At 37.7% G+C, this 17,055-nt stretch overlaps 2 protein-coding genes across 2 annotated transcripts; both read right to left on the bottom strand.

Annotated features, from left to right (window-relative positions):
* Positions 1-3,132: 3,132 nt before the first annotated feature.
* Positions 3,133-5,549, bottom strand: nanos1 (nanos homolog 1). The gene has a single exon (XM_044126487.1). The coding sequence runs from the start codon at positions 5,402-5,404 to the stop codon at positions 4,736-4,738; it is 669 nt and encodes a 222-aa protein (XP_043982422.1). The 5' UTR covers positions 5,405-5,549; the 3' UTR covers positions 3,133-4,735.
* A 6,480-nt stretch (positions 5,550-12,029) lies between these two features.
* Positions 12,030-13,835, bottom strand: LOC122836712 (cathepsin Z-like). The gene is made up of 6 exons (XM_044126488.1): positions 13,583-13,835; positions 13,128-13,291; positions 12,715-12,894; positions 12,490-12,640; positions 12,260-12,422; positions 12,030-12,174 (listed from the first exon to the last, which is right to left on the bottom strand). The coding sequence occupies exons 1-6, from the start codon at positions 13,708-13,710 to the stop codon at positions 12,049-12,051; spliced, it is 912 nt and encodes a 303-aa protein (XP_043982423.1). The 5' UTR covers positions 13,711-13,835; the 3' UTR covers positions 12,030-12,048.
* Positions 13,836-17,055: the final 3,220 nt, after the last annotated feature.

Consider the following 17,055-nt stretch of genomic DNA (forward strand, 5'->3'; position numbering starts at 1 on the left):
TTTTGAGTCTTTTTCTTTACTTTTTTAGTGCAGTATTTTATTCTGTTGTCAGCTTTAATACACATTAATTGCTCTATTACAATTCTCACTGCATAAATATTAAACAAGGTTATGTAATATTACTGCTAAGGATGACAGCTTTTATGAGAAAGTTAAAAAAAAAACATTATTATAAAAATCTGTTTCAAGGTAAAAAACCAGAGAAAGCAGCTGCTAACAGTTTTGTTTGTATTGGAACAATATGAAAAACCATAAAAACACAAAAATATTCTCTGCTGTCTTGTTTCTGTCTTTGTCTTATCTTTCCTAAGGCTGAATAAGTGAAATGATTCTACAGCGTGGTTGACTGAAGGCAGATGGTTAAATATTAAGAGCTGAAGCATTTTGAAGGAAACACAAACTGGAAAATACCTGCTGTGCTCTCTGACCTAATGTTAAAATCATTTAATGTTCTTCTGCTGTGCAAACCTCACACTGGTCTGAGGTTTATTTCAACTGACAGTACATCTGCACAAGTGAAACAGCCACCAAGAAATGAGATGATCATGCTGTGCAGGGAACTTAATAACCTGTCCAGCTCACTTAAATAGTTTGGGGTTTTGATTTCACATAAATCCTTTGTGAAATTTCAATTACAGCATCAAAGCAGTAATCTGCCCTCAGAGGGACACAGTTGTTATTGCAGAGTCCAAGAGACGGTCAGTGCAGCACCGTGAACAGAGAGTTCATCACCACTGCAGTCATCATAATGAATCCTTCCACACCAGTGACTGCGGATATGGATAACAATCAGTAAAAGAAATATGGAATAACAGCACAGGTATTATGTTTGTTTAATGTAATCCCCTTCTCCACCACAAGGGACATAGCTTTGTCAAGATGTCAATGCAAAATTATTTTTTCTTATTTTTCCCAATTTAAAATCTGCACCAAATGACCACCAAATCTCTTGGTTAACGGCTAAAGATGATACCCCATTTACCTCTCAATATGAAGTGACTTTTGTGCTCAGCTGCTGTTCAATTTTATGGCAGGGAGTTGCTAGGCGACAGGAACATCCTTTTTGGATGTGCATTCAGAGAAAGTATGATACCTATGAATGAATCCTGCAGCTTTGCTGCTTATTATAAGCCTTTCAACCTGTTGTGACGTGGGTCAACAAAAGAGAATAATGTTAATCAAACCACTGTGGGATTGAAGTGATTCATTTCAGGTTTTGCTTTGTCCTGCATAGAGACTCAGATACAATAAGGTTAAATGCTTCTACCCAAAGTAGAAACACAAAGTGAATGCAGACTATGAGATTTGATAACAATTATTTTATGAAAAAGGTCAGAGAAATTTAGTTAAAAATGTATTTAGACTGAAATAAAGCAAAGACAATGTAACTGTTTACAACAGCACAATGCAAAAGTTTTAGCCAAATTAATAAAAAATGGAAGCCAAAAACATTTTTAAAAATTGAAATATTGATTTTTTTTTATTGCCTGATGAGAAGCATCTTCCTGTATTTCTCAGCTCTTAGATCATCATCAGTTCAAAACTCAACCTCTATTGGCAGAAAAACAGGACCAAAAGCCCTCTGCTATTTTTCACTGTAGTCTGCAGACACTCATTCTATCACTAGTTGGTGAAAAAACAGCCTTCTGCAAATATCAAATGTTTAAATTTTAAACTCAGTCAAGCACACAGGGTCTTTGTTATAACAATAATTTAATTCAATGTGCAGTCAATGGATTATTTCTGCACACCATTAGGTATTTTCTTTTTGTTATCACATCCCTTGTAAGGTATTATAACAATGAGCTTGTCAAAAAATGGCTGTCATGTTTTCAATAGAGAAGGTTTACATTTCTACCCTGCAGTATTTCACTTTATTCAAGAAACATTGCATGTAGCCAAAACAATGATAAACACACTGACTTAATGAGTCCAATAAATCAAATGGGCAGAAATGACTAAATACTGCAGCTGAGCATTAGCTAAATCTTGATTAAGTGCCAGAGGGAATCCAGTTGCCTCGGTCTTAGTGACAGAGACTGTGGGTCAACACCTGACTGATCATTCTGTCCTTTAATGAAACCTCCAGCTTACTCATTTTGTAATTAAACACACAGTTATAGTCGAAATCAAATTTTTTGTTGTTTTACATCTTTATTGCTTTGCCTGTCAAACTATGGAGAAGGATTGGTTTAGAACACACATTGTATGCATCATAACAACCAGCTGGCAAAGACATATTATAGGATCATGAAAGATACATATCTCATAAATAGTGCAGCTAACTGGATTATACAGACCTATCTGCAGAGCGACTAATGGAAGTGGAGGCGTAGTGGGAATACGACCTGTTTGCTGACTGTGTTTGCCTGAAATGTTAGCCTGCAAGGGTTTTTCTCCACTGTTCTCACAGAGACAAATCCCTGTTGCACTTAGTAGTCATTCATTTTTAATGCCTTGGCCTCAGCTGGAGAGATGCATGAAGGCAGAAGAAAATGGGTGGGGGGCTCTAATATATGCAAACTAGAATCAGAAGCAATTATAAGGATTGAGTTGGAGAAACTGGAGACAGTAAGACTATTCATAAACTAATCATAGCATTTCTTCATTCATTATTTACCTAATTTATGGAACATTTGTAGTGATTCAAGCTGCGGCTGTAAGTCACAAGCACTCACAGCTGCACTCCTTTAGTACAGCTCTGAGTTTTTCACAGAAAACAAGAAGCGTCAGCAAAGCTTCCTGCCTGCTTTTGAGCTCTGTAATGTGTCTGCAGCAGCCATTCCACAGATGGCAGGCGGGGAAGGCCAGGAGAGCCAGCTATTCAATCCACTTCAGCGCAAACATGATCTTTCTGAACCAGAGACATAAGCCAAGACATTCCTGCGTGGGCCGACCTCCCGAAACAACAGCGAACAACTGTGGCACTGTGTTTGTCCTCTCAGGGAACATCTTTGAGATGTCAGGGCAGCAGATCAGCTTGAGTTGGATCATAGGTTAGAGTATTACTGTTATGAGTGTAGAACATGTAGAACATTAATGTAATATTTACATTACTTACGAGGCATATCATATCAGAAACTATGTTTGTATACTTCTCAGTTATTAAGTAAACCACAGAACACAGCCATGTAGCTCAAATATTTGATATGTTTTTATTTCTCTAGTGAATTCAGGTTATTCTGCACAGCAGCATACAGTAAAATATGGTAAAATATAAATAACAAAGTTCAACAGTGTTTCTTTTTTCTCTTAATCATTTAATCAAAAACCTCTGTTAAAAGTGGCAATTGTCATCATTTTTTTACTCTTTTGCACCCTCTCAATGTATCATTGGACAGCGAATCTTTCAAAAGTATGGGCATATTCATTATTTACATACAATCACCTTTTGGTGAAGCAATGCTTATCATAGCTTTTTGGAAACTCACTTCCATTGTGTTAAATGCAACAAAATGAAAATACAATTATGTTATACAAAGATCAAAAATACTATCAAAAACCCTTAATATAAATGGCAGCACTATATCAATAAACTGCTATTGTTTTTTTTTTCTTTTACATGTAAGTACAAAATCCCGTTGAGGTAGCGCCCTCTGAAGTCACTTGTCATGTTAAAATACTGAATAAACATCATTTGTATTGACTGTACAGCAAACCTTTTGTCTTTCTCTCATTAATGCAGTTGTTTTCCTTTGGTAAACAAAACTTTCTGAAATGTGCAGTCCCACAAGTGACACGTTGAATCGTACATTCAGGACATTTTTGCATCTTTTTTGGGATTCTTCAGAAAAGAAAAAAGAAATGGATTATTGTTTACTGACATTCATTTGCTATGTTTTTCGGGTAATAAGGACTTACACTGTTTTATATAGCAGAGTGGACCTGGCCATGAGACGCTCAGCTGAACAAATTGTCAAGGGAAACAAAAATTTAAAAAAGTAAAATTACAACATAGGACTTACAATAAAATAAAATAAAATCCAGTGTGTCACTTTTATTTGGGAATGTAAACATAAAAATGTGTAATAGTTTCAAATCTGCTCAGGTATGAGATATAATAGGTTTCTTATCAGTTGTTTGTTCCCCAGAGAACATGGAGCTAAAACAGAAGCGACATTGTCTGTTTTTAGTTCCTTCCTCCCAGAATGAGCATCAACTTTTAGAGCAAGTTGGAAAACATGTGGTGGAGTTGTTTTTTTTTGTTTTTTTTTTTTCTTGTTTTTTTTTTTTTCAGGCAGGCAGAGGGGTTCAAAGACTTCCTCCTTCACTCAGACCCACACATACACATTACCAACACATTCCTCGGCTTTTTTAATGGCAAACATAACTTTGGTTTCTCTAAGACATGAAAGAAGATTGCAGCGAGCTTTTAGCTCACCATACAAAAATACTTGGTAGAAATTGGTTATGACATTCATCTCCCTTACCAAATGTCAGTGTATTTTCTTATGTGACCAAAATACTTATAAAAATGTTGGATTACTGATACATATGTGTTTTGTATGCACACACTCAAATGACTATAAACTACAGAAAAGAGTAATTCTGATGAATAAATCAGAAAATGATTCTGTGTGGATAAAAGAACTATAAAAATAGAAGCAATCTCATAGATGGAACAAAGAAAAGAGACAGTATGCTTATGAGACAGGAATAAAGGCTAAAACCGAAATCAAAACAGTCATCTGGAAATTGTTCAGTGCAATTCAATTTACTTTATAGATTCGTCTATTTAAAATATTTTCATCCTCTTACCGCCCACAGCCCTCCCCCCCTTTAATGGGCGCTGGGATGGCTGGTCTTTTGACAGTGGACAGTATTTTATCGTGTGGGCATTATCCCCGTTGGCGCTGCAGAGCGGGCAGGTGTAAGCCCTCAGAATCGGACACACAACTCGGCCGTCCGGAGTTTTCAGGACGTGAGAGCCGAACACCTCCTCCGGCGCTCCGTTATTCCGGCAGAACACGCAGATTTTGGGCTCCTGTTTGCCCCTGGTTGTGGGTTTGCGCATCTTCCGCTCCACACCAAAGAGATCGAACCCCGCAAAGCTTCCACCGAAGCCCATTTCCCGCTCGGGCAGCTGGCTTTGGAACGGGCTGAGGATGGAGAAGCGCTCCTTCAGGTCTAGAATGGAGGGTGGCGGGGGGCTCCCGGACGGGCAGCAGCAGTCCAGGTGCCCGCTCTCTCCGGTGCCGCCCGCGATTACGCACGGGCACGTCGGGGAATCGTCCAAACCCAGCGTCGCTTTCAGGGACTCGGTGATAGAGTTCGGATTCTGGGGCATGTTGAGCTTATTATTCTTCGTAACCAATGTCGTGAGTCCAAGATAGTCGTTCCAGAAATTGAAAGTATAATCATAGGGGTTGCGCGCATTCAAATAGTTGTGATTGAGAAAATCCATGGTCACTTGTGGTTGCTTGCTTGCCGTCAAAAGATGAAACAGCCAGTGTAATCCGTTGGGTCAGAGTAGCCAGAGTTCACCTCCAGGAATACTTCATACACAGAGAAGTGATCTCCAATGTTCCTGTTTTGTTTGAGCGTCCTGCAAACTGGCTTTCTGGTTATATGGACCAGGAGGGCGGGGCGCTTTTCCACCAAACCCAAGTTTCTGATCAGAGGGGGGAAAGCTGCTCCTTTTCTTCAAAGCCACATTTAGACAGATTTGTTTTCCTGCGGGCAGCCTCTACTGCGACATCAATCAGCTCTCTGACGTCCAGGTTACTTTTAGAGGGAAAATGGGTTTAATGTTTAATGATTTAAAAAATGTGTAGAAAATGAGTTTTCTTTGAAAATCATTATGTAGTTAATCACAGAGTTTCAAAATGAGACCAAAAGGTTCCCCTTTTGCAATAAAATTATAAAGTTTCACACAATCTCTTAATCAATATTAGTTATTGTAAGTAAATATTATCAAGACACATCTTAATTCATTGTGTGCCAAGAGTGAATACACTATTTTCTCATAGAAGCCATTTTTTTAGAACAAAAAGTAACACTTGGATCAAATCATTATACCTCAAAATTCCTTCATGCCAAATATATGCAGTTTCTAATTTTCACAACTTGACAAATAGCTTTGGGACTCACAAAATCTTTAAATTAATTAATACATGCAATTGAGTCTTTGATAACTGCTTGATGTCATTGTACACATATAGAAATAAAATAACATTAAGGTTTCAGTCATTACATGAAGAGGAATTGTTCTACAGGGGGCAGCATCATGCAGCTGCGGGTCAGTTCATATGAACCAAAAGACCCCTGACTAACTACTGTGTTCATGTCAAACTCTGTTGAGAGGATGACATTTCCAAGAAAACTAGAGGAAGCAACTATAAAGGCCACTGAGTGGAAGATAAAAGTCACTGATTTTGTCCCACGATGGCCACATGTTAGCAACATGGTCCCACTGTGGCAGCTCTGGTCACTTTTACATTGAAAAGTGAAAACACAAAATGAAGTGGCACACATTTCTCCAATGCTACTGGATTTCAGTCTCTAATCAAATGGGAATCTGAATATTTACGGTAAATAGTGAACATGGTAAACATGGCTTGTGGCTAAATACTGTTTACCATCTTGAACTCTAGAGATCTTCATGGAAAAATGGCTACAAGAAAGGAGTTGTCATTAGAAATGCTTTGGAAGTCTTGACATGTACAAGCCACCAGCCATGTTTTGGTCAAATGAGACCAAAACTTAGCTTTGTAATCTATGTGCAGAGTGTGGCAGAAAACAAATATTGACCTATCCCCCTGAACACATCTTCAGGGGACCAGGCCAGACATAATGCTGGAGTTAGTTGAAGTTAAATACAGAGCAATCCTGCAGAAACACTACAGAAACTTATTTGAAGATGAAAAAGACTTGAGATCAGGGAGGAGGTTCACTGAAACCTACACATACAGGCAGACCTATGCCAGAATGTGCTTGACTAAAATGTTTCCATGTTTAAGAAATCCCAATCCAAAATCAAAGCATACATTTAGTTGAAGATCTGCAACAAGACTTAAAAACTTTCATTCACATAGGCTCTCCACTCAGTCTGACTCTGCTTTGTTTGCAATGAAGAAATTTCCATCTTTACATGTACAAAGCTGCTCAACACATTCCTAAAAAGCCCTGCAGCTGTAAAATATGGTTCTACCTATAGACTCAGGAGGGCTGGATAAAAGGCACTGTGTTGTTCTCGTTTCAGCTGGAAAAACATTACTTTCTTGGTTTAAATTTCTGAAGTGTAACAAGAGCAATGCCTTTGCCAAAAGGGAGCTAATTTTGAAAATGTAACTTTATGTTTTAAACCTTTGCCTGGACATTTCAACTATAACCTCACTGTGAAATTAGAAATTAATCCACAATAAACAAATAAACAAATTTGGACAGATAAATATACTTTCCACCTTACATTTTCACAAAAGCCTTAATGTTTCCAACACAGTTTGTGCCATCAGTCAGACAGAAGCGTGAAGCAAAATAGACATTATTATGTCTATTTCATGCAAGCCAGGATGTTTGCACTCTTGAGAAAACAGTTTACATCCTAACACTTCAACAAAACCCAACAGACCCAACAGAACACACCATTTTCACTTTGATACACATACACTTTTAATAATAACTTAACTTTCTCTGGAAAACCAAAGAAATCAGACGTTACTGAACACAGTGTTTTTTGTTTTTTTTTGTTTGTTTTGTTTTTGTGTTGTTGGTCTTCAGGCAAACATCTTATTTCTATCAAACCATCTGCCAAAGACTGCTCTATAAAAACAAGCTGAATAAGAGGCATCAAAAGTTTGAATTCCCTCAGGCCCCAAATGGAAACATTTCCATCAAACCACTAAACTAACTAAGTTTCTTTCTGGCTCTATATATATTTCCAGTCCAACTGTCTCAGCAACAACATTCCATACGGATCACATTGCCCATGCATCTCCAGTTTTGTGTTGGGTTTTGAGTATTATGAATCTGACAAGTTATTTGAGTCTAACCTTATCTTTGTACTTGTCCCAGAAAAATTCTTTACAGTCACGTTTCAGAAGAGAATCAGTTTCTGAATGCGGAGGTAAAATGCAGAGGACACATGAGGCAGCCACCCTGAACAGTCCACCCTCTGTGGGCCTCTGATCCTGTGATGAAGTGGGCATCTAAAGAATGCTGAAGCGGCTCTCTTGAAACAATGATAGCATGAATGACTGCTGTTCTAATTAAAACTTCCAGGGGGAGACTGTGGAAAATAAAATAAAATAAAATAAAATAAAAATTACTGACTCAGAAGGAACACATCCATTTCTAATGGATACAATAAGAATGCACTACCTTACACAAGAGAGTGATAACAAAAAGAGGAGCTCTGTTCACCAAGCTGCAGAGGCGTGGAGGCAGTTTCTCATTATTGTACTCGTTCAGCAAGTTAGTTTGAAATAGTATTGACTCCTCATTGGATTTTCACTCCATCCCCCAGCTGCAAAATATTAATTTTATTATGAAGCATTAATAATTCATTTAATCGCCAATTCTTTTTCTGAAAGCCAGGGAAGATTGTGAGAGCAGATTCCCGTGTTGCTGCAGTGTAACTGAAATATTCATGGCCACATTAGTCCTTTATTTTGTTGTGACTAAGAGAAATTAATACTCTTTGATTAACTAGAGCTAATTCTGTTGCTGTCTCGAGGCTGCAAGGGTATATTTGACAGAAGGAGGAACTAGCAGGATGGATGTGGTTGGAAACTTAGTCTGGAATCCTGCAGACTGATTGCTGGTCAGGGGCTTCTTTTGCTCCACAGAAAAACAGGAAAAAATGACTGCTGTCTGGAATGCAAACTGTGCATTTTCAATGATGAGATATGAAACCCATTCTTTAATGCAAATTGGTTAAAGTAGACATTTTTGTTAAATTCTGATTTACAGAATTTTATAGAGCTACTCATTCACATTTGATTAATCCAAAATCCTGCACTCAAAAAAGCTTTTTTAGTGAAGAAAGCTGATTTTGTCAGATATGAGATAAAAAGACAACACAGTTAATTTTGATGTGATAAATTATTTAAAATATTATGAAACTCATTAAACAAGAAATAATTATTTCCCTTGATCTCCAGGCAGTAATAATTTGAATGCATCATTTGAGCATGTTTTGAGTCATGATAAGATATAGTGCCTCCAGTTTCAAAGGTTGTGTGAAATCTCTTTATTATGCTGCATTTTTTTGCTAAGTAAATCACAGTTTTTACAACACCTCTTCCCCTCAAAACCTCCCCTCCCAAAAAAACAGACTCCTGTAGTAGCCTTCAATAGAGATTCTGTGGATAAATCAGACGCCTTGTTCAAGAATACTTTGGTTGTGGCTATACCCTTCAAATCTGTTAAGGACAATAATCTGAGGCCTCAAGAAACAAAAACCATTTTCATACATCTTCCACCTCCTTCATTTACATGTTTACAGAACAAAATCAATCAATACCCAAAATGATATATAATAGGTTTGCAAAAATTGCTGAAAAATCAATTTTGTCATATTGATTGCAGTGATGAAGATGAATGCTGAATCACTTACGTTAAAAGGACTTTTGCAACCTGCATTCTTCAGACCTTTTCCGGTATCCTGGAAAATAACTTTTTGCTTTCGACGCATAGATTAGCATGTGTTTTCATTCCCGACCATTAGAGCTCTGCTTGTGATTATGCAAATGAGAGAGCAAGCAGGAAATTTAATCAAACTGCAAATTTGATTTTATGTGAAAGATTGCTGGAGGGTGGGGGCTTGATCACTTAATTCTGGGCAACAAAATTATGCTCATTTTTATTTATTCTTTTCACAGCATGTCTCACCTTGGAAGCAGCACAGCTCTAAAGGTTCGAGGCTTGCAGAGCACCACAGAAGGTTTGATTATCCTTTTGTTCTCCCATGAGAAGCTGAATGGAAACTGGAGTTAATGGAAAGCATTTCCATATCAGCAGCAGAGCACAGCAGCTTGTGTTTTTGCATTTTTATTGTTGTTACATTCCCTGAACTAAATATCTGAGTACTCTGTTTCCTTTTATTTTCCAGAGCATGAAAATGGGCTTCAATAATTGCACATAAATTCAGATGATGCTGTTGTGTTTGCTATTATAGATAGCTGGTGATTTAACAGACTTTCTCCAGAGGCCTGTTAGAATTAAAACCAATAAAACATTCACTCAAAATGCGAGTTGAGTCTATGTAATCAAGACTAGGAAGTTGCATAAACAGTCATTTTATTAAAGACCCGCTTGATTTACTGATGTTGGGACCTGAAGGAGAGGATTGCTCCATGTAATTCATAACTGACACTCAACACCACAAAGAGTGTTTTTATGAAATTATGTGCCTAACCTGCCTGAATTTACCTAGATCACATCATGCTAATGTAATATTTCCATTGATAAATTATAATTGTCTGAAAAGGGAAGGTTGCTATGCAATGACATTTCACTTGACATTGCACCAGTTCAGATGTAAACTAGGGTTAAAAGCAACACTTCAGTTTCCAGGCAGCTAAATATTTCTGAAGGTATAGCTTTATATAAACACTTCGTATACTCTTGACTTAAAACTCAAGTGTATATGAAGTTCCCTTGAGATCAGAAGCCAATTTCACAACTTTTAGCATATAAAACTGTCTGCCCTTCAGAGTGCATTGGCTATTGACTAAAAATCCAAGTTGTAAGGTAGAGTGACGTAGGCATACATGTCTCCACCCCTTAGGGGCCGACGTTCAACTTTTAGATGTGTTCCTGTTCCAACACAGCTAAGAGTGGTTTCAACTCTGTCAAGTTCTACAGACAGCTGCTTTACATCAGGACAGTTGTTTCCAGTGTACCATAGCAGGGTGGTGTCCAGGTGTTGGACACCATTCCCCAAGGTCAGGAGACCCCTATGGATTACCTGGCTTCAGATTTATTCCAAACAAGAGTGTGCTTAAAAAGCTGAACAGCCATCATAGCTTTGATTTTATAGGTCAGCAGTGGTGGGAGTTTGTCCTGTAATCAAAGTTGCTGGTTTGAAACCTTGTGCCATCTGCCTCCGTCATGTCTTCTGGCAAAACACTTTACCTACCTAGCCTGATGGTGGTGGTCAGATTGCCCAAGCATGCTGCTGCACCACTGGTCAGTCTGCTCCAGGGCAGCGGTAACTTACCAGTATGTGAATGTGTGCTTGAAAAGATGAGTGACTGAAGCAATTTAGAATTCTTCTGGACTAGCTAAAGCCCTGTACAAGTACAGGGCTTTTACCAGCTACATGTAGTTTTATAATGAAAACAATATTTTTTGTTCAAAGTGCCACTGTAAAGTTGTTGATTTCATAAAAATATTTGCTTTGACAAGTCTATTACCTGTTAATATGTATTGTAACCCAGGACGATTCAATTGCATTTCTGAATACCTTAACATATCCACTTTCAATGAATGTTTCTATTGCAAACAGCATTGTGCTCATGAATGTTTGAGTCCTATTCATGAAGTTACCATGTAGGAATGAAACTACAAATATTTTAAACCAAGGTTTGGTCAACCCCCCCCTCCCCTCCCTTCTTCCTGTGCAAAGCTTCATGGCCTAAACATATTTGCAGATCTTTCCAAGCAAAGTTTTAAATTGATTTAAACAAAGCATTTATGGTTTTCAGCAAGTCATTTCTGACTGTTGTCCATTTTGAACTCCAAGACATTTGTCTCAAAATAAAATCCAAGTTTCTTGTAGGGATTCTAGTAAGACTTTACAGTCAAGCTTGTAGTTTCCTCCAAACAGTCTGCATTTTTGCTCAACTTGCCACTACAAATTACCCCACGGTGAGCATGTCTGTTGTCTCACCAACTAGCTGCAATTGAGACACTCAGATTAACTAGGAAGGAAAAAAAAAAAAAAAAAAAAAAAAAAAAAAAAAAATTGTGTTTTCAGTCATTTGCCTCTGGTGTGCATCTAAATTTGCAGAGCAGGAGGTGCCAAGGACTGTAGTTTGGCAACCCAGTAGAAATTAAAAACGTTAGCCGAGAAATTCAGGCCATCATTTACAATATTCACAACTTTTATTGGTAAGATAAGGGGATGATCATATCTCCAACTATACAGTCTTCTTCCAAAGCAAGGTTATACAAGTTTCCACTTCCATCTTTGTAGGCACTGGTCACAATCCTGAACCAACCTTTCTCACCCTGAAAGAGAAAAGTTGTTTACTTGCAACAATGTTCAACCAAACTTTAGTTTAAATCTAGCAAACAAACCAGTAGCTTGACACACCCAAGGTTCTCCCCAAGAGTTGCGAACAATCCAGTATTCAGTGCCATTTTCCACACCCCAGCCTGATACTGACACAATGTGGTTAAGGACAGGAAACTTGACATACTCCGAGTACAAGCCGCCAGTATATTCGTCAAATTTCTGTGTGGTCATGATTCCACAGCTGGAGAAAGACATATGCACAAGTTCAACTTAAGCATTCTAAAAATGTAAGAGTCTTCATTTTATACCTGATTGGTCCTCCAGCATAGATTTCTGCCATCATCTCTTCCCTTCCACTTACAGCACCAAAGTCCCCCACTTTCCATAATGTGTAGTTCTGGACAGTATTGCACTCCCCAAAGGTTGTACAAGTGCCACAGGAATTGAATGGCTTGCAGTCTAGGAAAAGATTATATTAAAGCTACAAAGACACATCTTATTCAATTAAAAATTGGTGAGGCTTTAGTTCTTACCTTGATCAACAGCCTGGTAATTATTACAGGTCTCATCAGGAATTCCATAGTTGTGGGCATACTCCCACACACCTGCATGATCTCCTCCATGGCAGGTACCAGAGTCAGCACAGTCGATTACATGTTGGACTGACAGAAAAGCAGATGGCCATGCCCCTCCACGCTTAATATTGATACGATCTACAGGAAGTGAAATAGAAACGCTAAGGCAAGTCATCCAGATACTTTAACTCTCACATCCCCATCATTGCATTTCAAATTAAAGTAATTTCTTCAGGCCACAGCCATAACCACAATAGCTTTAATGGCAGACATTTTGTGTTCCTGGAAAGTTTAATTTAGCTATATTGGCATAGTTTCAATGCCATCAAAAACCTAAAAGACAGTCAATGCCAGAAACTGGTACCATTTACCTGCCATAGCACTGGTGCTACCATGTGCCCAGCAGGAGCCACAGAACTGAGGGATGTGTTGATTACGGGTGGTACTGGCATAGTTAATACCGTTCACATTCCTCCAGTCCCAGGACTTTGGCAGGTGAGCAAGGTTCAGGAGTTCATGAGGACGAGATGCAGTTCTATGGAAGACAAGTCAACCTCACCAAACGATCCACTGAAACACCTCTGACAGTCATTGCCTTCATCTCAGTGAAGTAACAGAAAAAGCATTAAAACATTATGGCCAAGAGTAATTAAAAAAAAAATAAAAAATTGCACCCAAAGTAAAACATGACAAGCTTAGAACATGATACATAGTGCCTTCATTCCCTTACACTAAAGTTTCAAGATACCCTAATTAATCCACTTTAACTGCACCTTTAGAGAACATACAACGATGGAGAGATGAGAAAATAAAAAGAAAAACTTACTTGGCTCCATAGTTTGGTTTTCTAGGCTGAGGTTTGTAGCAGCCAAACTTGCTGCTGAAGCTCTGCTGTGCTGTGGCAGCATGTATGATGAGCACAAAAATCAAACCTTTTAGCTGACACAGCTTCATCTTCAGAACAATAACTTCACACACTACTGGTGGGGGAATAAATACTCTTCTAATCAGACAAAACTGTTGGAGGCAATCAGGCTTTATTGAGAGCACATGTGAACGCCTTAGAGTGCTGCTGGGCGTGTCCAGGTGGTAGTAAACCTGGTAGGCCCTAAAGATGCCAGAGAATTTTTTTTTATTTTAGTTGTCAGTAAGAATTGGACTTAACTTCTCGACCTGGAACTTCACCCAGAATCAGATGAAATGGATACATTAACAGAATAATTGAAGGTAAGCAGATAAGTGTTGTAAATATTACTCAGAGTTCCCACTAACATACTTTCAGAGACTAGAATTATTTACTTTGTGGACAAAAGTGTCTCACAGAGTTTTATTTTAATGATGATTGATTCAAAAGTGGAGAAAAGTTATTCCAATTTAGCCTAATTTTGCAAATATTGATGCAGAGCACCAGCTGTGATTGAGATCAGAGCTGATGATGTCAGCAGTCAAAATCATTAGATGTGAGTTGAATAGCATAAGCAGTTTCAGCCTAAAAATGAAGATATTTTCACATTTATAACAGCACACTGATTGTTGACAGAATCCCATCATTATGTTGCCTCATTTGTGTTTTGTTTATGCTCTAACTGCATCTCAGTGACAACAAAGACTTTATCAGGCTTCACTGTGAGACCACAAACAGAGCGTGATACTAATTGACTGCCTGCCATCTTTCCCCATCTGCAGGAATAGAAAGTCATATTTAATGCCTTGATTAAAATCTAATCCCTCCATGTGAGACGGAGATGAAAGTAATTTTCATGTAATGGAGACTATTAATATTTAGATATGGAAGGGAAACCAGAGTGCAGATTTGCAATCAGCTGGAGAATGTTAACTGAATTTTAGGGTTGTCAGGGAGCTAGAAACTAAAACATGAAATTCAAAAAGGAACTTTTTTAAATTTAGCATTATCTTTCCAATTGCTATGTTTTAAACATGTATTTCTTTCCATAAATTGGTTTGTGAGGTTTCTTTGTGTGCACTGAAAACCTGTGATTAAACTATTTTCCCTTTGAAATAATTAGTTATTAAGCAAAATATTGATCTTCAGGAATAATTACAGTGAACCCTAAATTTGTCCATATTGAATGCAGATAAGCTTTCCAACTTGCATTGATTTTCTGTACATCTGGCTGGTGGTTGATTTTCCTGCTGTGTGCTTAAATGTTTTGACAACAATTTTAGTTATGTGATTACAGGCATTGCACTTATTTTCAGACCTTTTTTATGCCTCCATCTGTCCAGTTCCTAGAGCAGGATAACAGGCAACCAAGGTGCTTATTGGGTGCTTACTTGTACTTTTTCAAGAAGAGAATGATATAGCCTTACAGACCGCTGATTTTAGGAAAAGCATATAAGAAATAAAAACACCAGCAGTAATTTATGTACAGCTGTATCTCAGCAAATAGGTTCTAAAAGTGAAACTCCTTTGTAGACTCCATATAAATAAAATAATGTACTTCAAGTGTTTCCATCTATTGAGATTGGATACACTGGCTTGAAACTATTGAAAAGTGGTTGGACTAGTGAACACCAGTCAAGTCCTTTTTCTCCTTAATGCATCGTGGGAACTTTCTTCGGATGACACTTGAAACTCCAGCTTTAACTCATAAATTAACCCAAACCCTTGAATGGGTTGTCTCTTCCACTTGTGAGTTGTTTTTACTACAGTTTTCCTTTCACTCAACCTTCCATTAATATCCTTGGATACAGCACTTTGAGAACAACCAGCTTCTTTAGCAATGACCTTTTAATGGGTTGCCCTCAATATAGTGGGTGTCATTGACTGCCAGCCAATGAACTACTGAGTCAGCAGTCTTTAAGTCTTTATTAGCTTTTAGACATAATCAATAAAATGACCACTGTTATAAATGGTACACACAGCATGTTACTAAACTGAGTTTAATTTTTTTAATTGAGTGGCAGAAATAATGTAAATTGGTGATATTCTAATTGAGGTGTCTATGTATTTATCCTGTCTTTCTGACTTTTCTCCCATATGTTTGATAAATAAATTTGCTCTCATGGAATTTGAGGTAATGTGGGAATATATATTTCCTGCATGAGAGTTGGGAGTTAACCTTAGTTGGTTTTCTTTTTCCCTGTGAATCATAAATCAGAAAATGCTCCACATTTATGCACATATTAAAATAAAAGTCAGATCTGTGAGAATTTATGATTTATTCACGGACTTGACAGCTTGTTACAGTGGCATCAGAGTCATATCTCAATGACGAAAATCATTGGTTACCTTTATGAGAGCGTCTCTTTTCTCATTAATGTTAACATCATTAGTGAGTTTGTAACGCAGGTGATGGAGTTCTGCTGATGTTTGAGTGTGTGTGCAGTCGGCTGAACTGTTGTGTGTGTCAGTGTCAGTGGGGGGTGCATAACACACATGTTCACTGATCTGTGCAGAACTCAGAGGTCAGTTGTCTTTCACTGGCTTTTTCTCAAGATGATCCTTCACTCCCATGTATTCTATACTTACCTGTCAACACCATGAAGGGGGGAATGTCAAATAACTAATTGAATAAAAAGAGCAGCTAGTTAAAGTTTTTATGCATTTTGATAAGTTTTATGTTGGTGAGAATAAAATTCATCAACTTAGTTATGTGTTTCTAATTTGTATTTTAAAATTATTCAATTTTCACAGAATATTTGGCAGTACGGCTCTTTGCTCAGGGCACATCTGTGGCACGAGGTGGCACATGTACTCGGATAAGTTTTCTTCTGCTTACATGGATATGGTTGGAGTGTGGGCACTCCTCAATGTTATACGCCGTAATCTGGATTATTCTACACTGAACAGAGATACATTGAAATACAACATGAGATTTGTTTAGCCTGTTGTTCTAATTGTGAGAATAATTTGGCAACCTTCAATTTTCTACAAATGTGCATTGATTGAAGAGTTATTTTGTTCTAGAGGTTAATAGGCAACTACAGAACACTTACTATAAGTCTAGTTACTTATTTAATTTGAAGCAAGTATCTTAATACCTGGTGGCAGCAAATATTTTATTAATTTAAACAAACAACCAATATATCAAAAATAATGCTGTTGAAATTATGATACAAAACCCATGCTGGTGTTTTTAATCTAGTATATCCATGACTGTGATTGGTTGGAAATGTTTGAATAAATACAGTGTGGACTTTATGTGTTACAGAAGCTTCACAAAAAGGTCAAATATTGCAAAACAGTCTGATCAGTTGAGACAGACCACACTGACAAGTGAGAGAAATGTAAATTTCTGGAGCTATGTGCAGAAAAAAAACTTGCACTTTACAGCT

This window comes from Gambusia affinis, linkage group LG09 (genome assembly GCF_019740435.1).
Source record: "Gambusia affinis linkage group LG09, SWU_Gaff_1.0, whole genome shotgun sequence".
Taxonomy (NCBI): domain Eukaryota; kingdom Metazoa; phylum Chordata; class Actinopteri; order Cyprinodontiformes; family Poeciliidae; genus Gambusia; species Gambusia affinis.

Excerpts from the sequence above, each read along its gene's own strand:
- nanos1 (XM_044126487.1), bottom strand. The coding sequence starts at position 5,404 with ATGGATTTTCTCAATCACAACTATTTGAATGCGCGCAACCCCTATGAT.
- LOC122836712 (XM_044126488.1), bottom strand. The coding sequence starts at position 13,710 with ATGAAGCTGTGTCAGCTAAAAGGTTTGATTTTTGTGCTCATCATACAT. Across the intron at positions 12,895-13,127 it reads TAGCACCAGTGCTATGGCAG|ATCGTATCAATATTAAGCGT; the intron begins GTAAATGGTACC and ends CACTTCCTGTAG. Across the intron at positions 12,641-12,714 it reads TTACCAGGCTGTTGATCAAG|ACTGCAAGCCATTCAATTCC; the intron begins GTAAGAACTAAA and ends ATCTTTTCCTAG.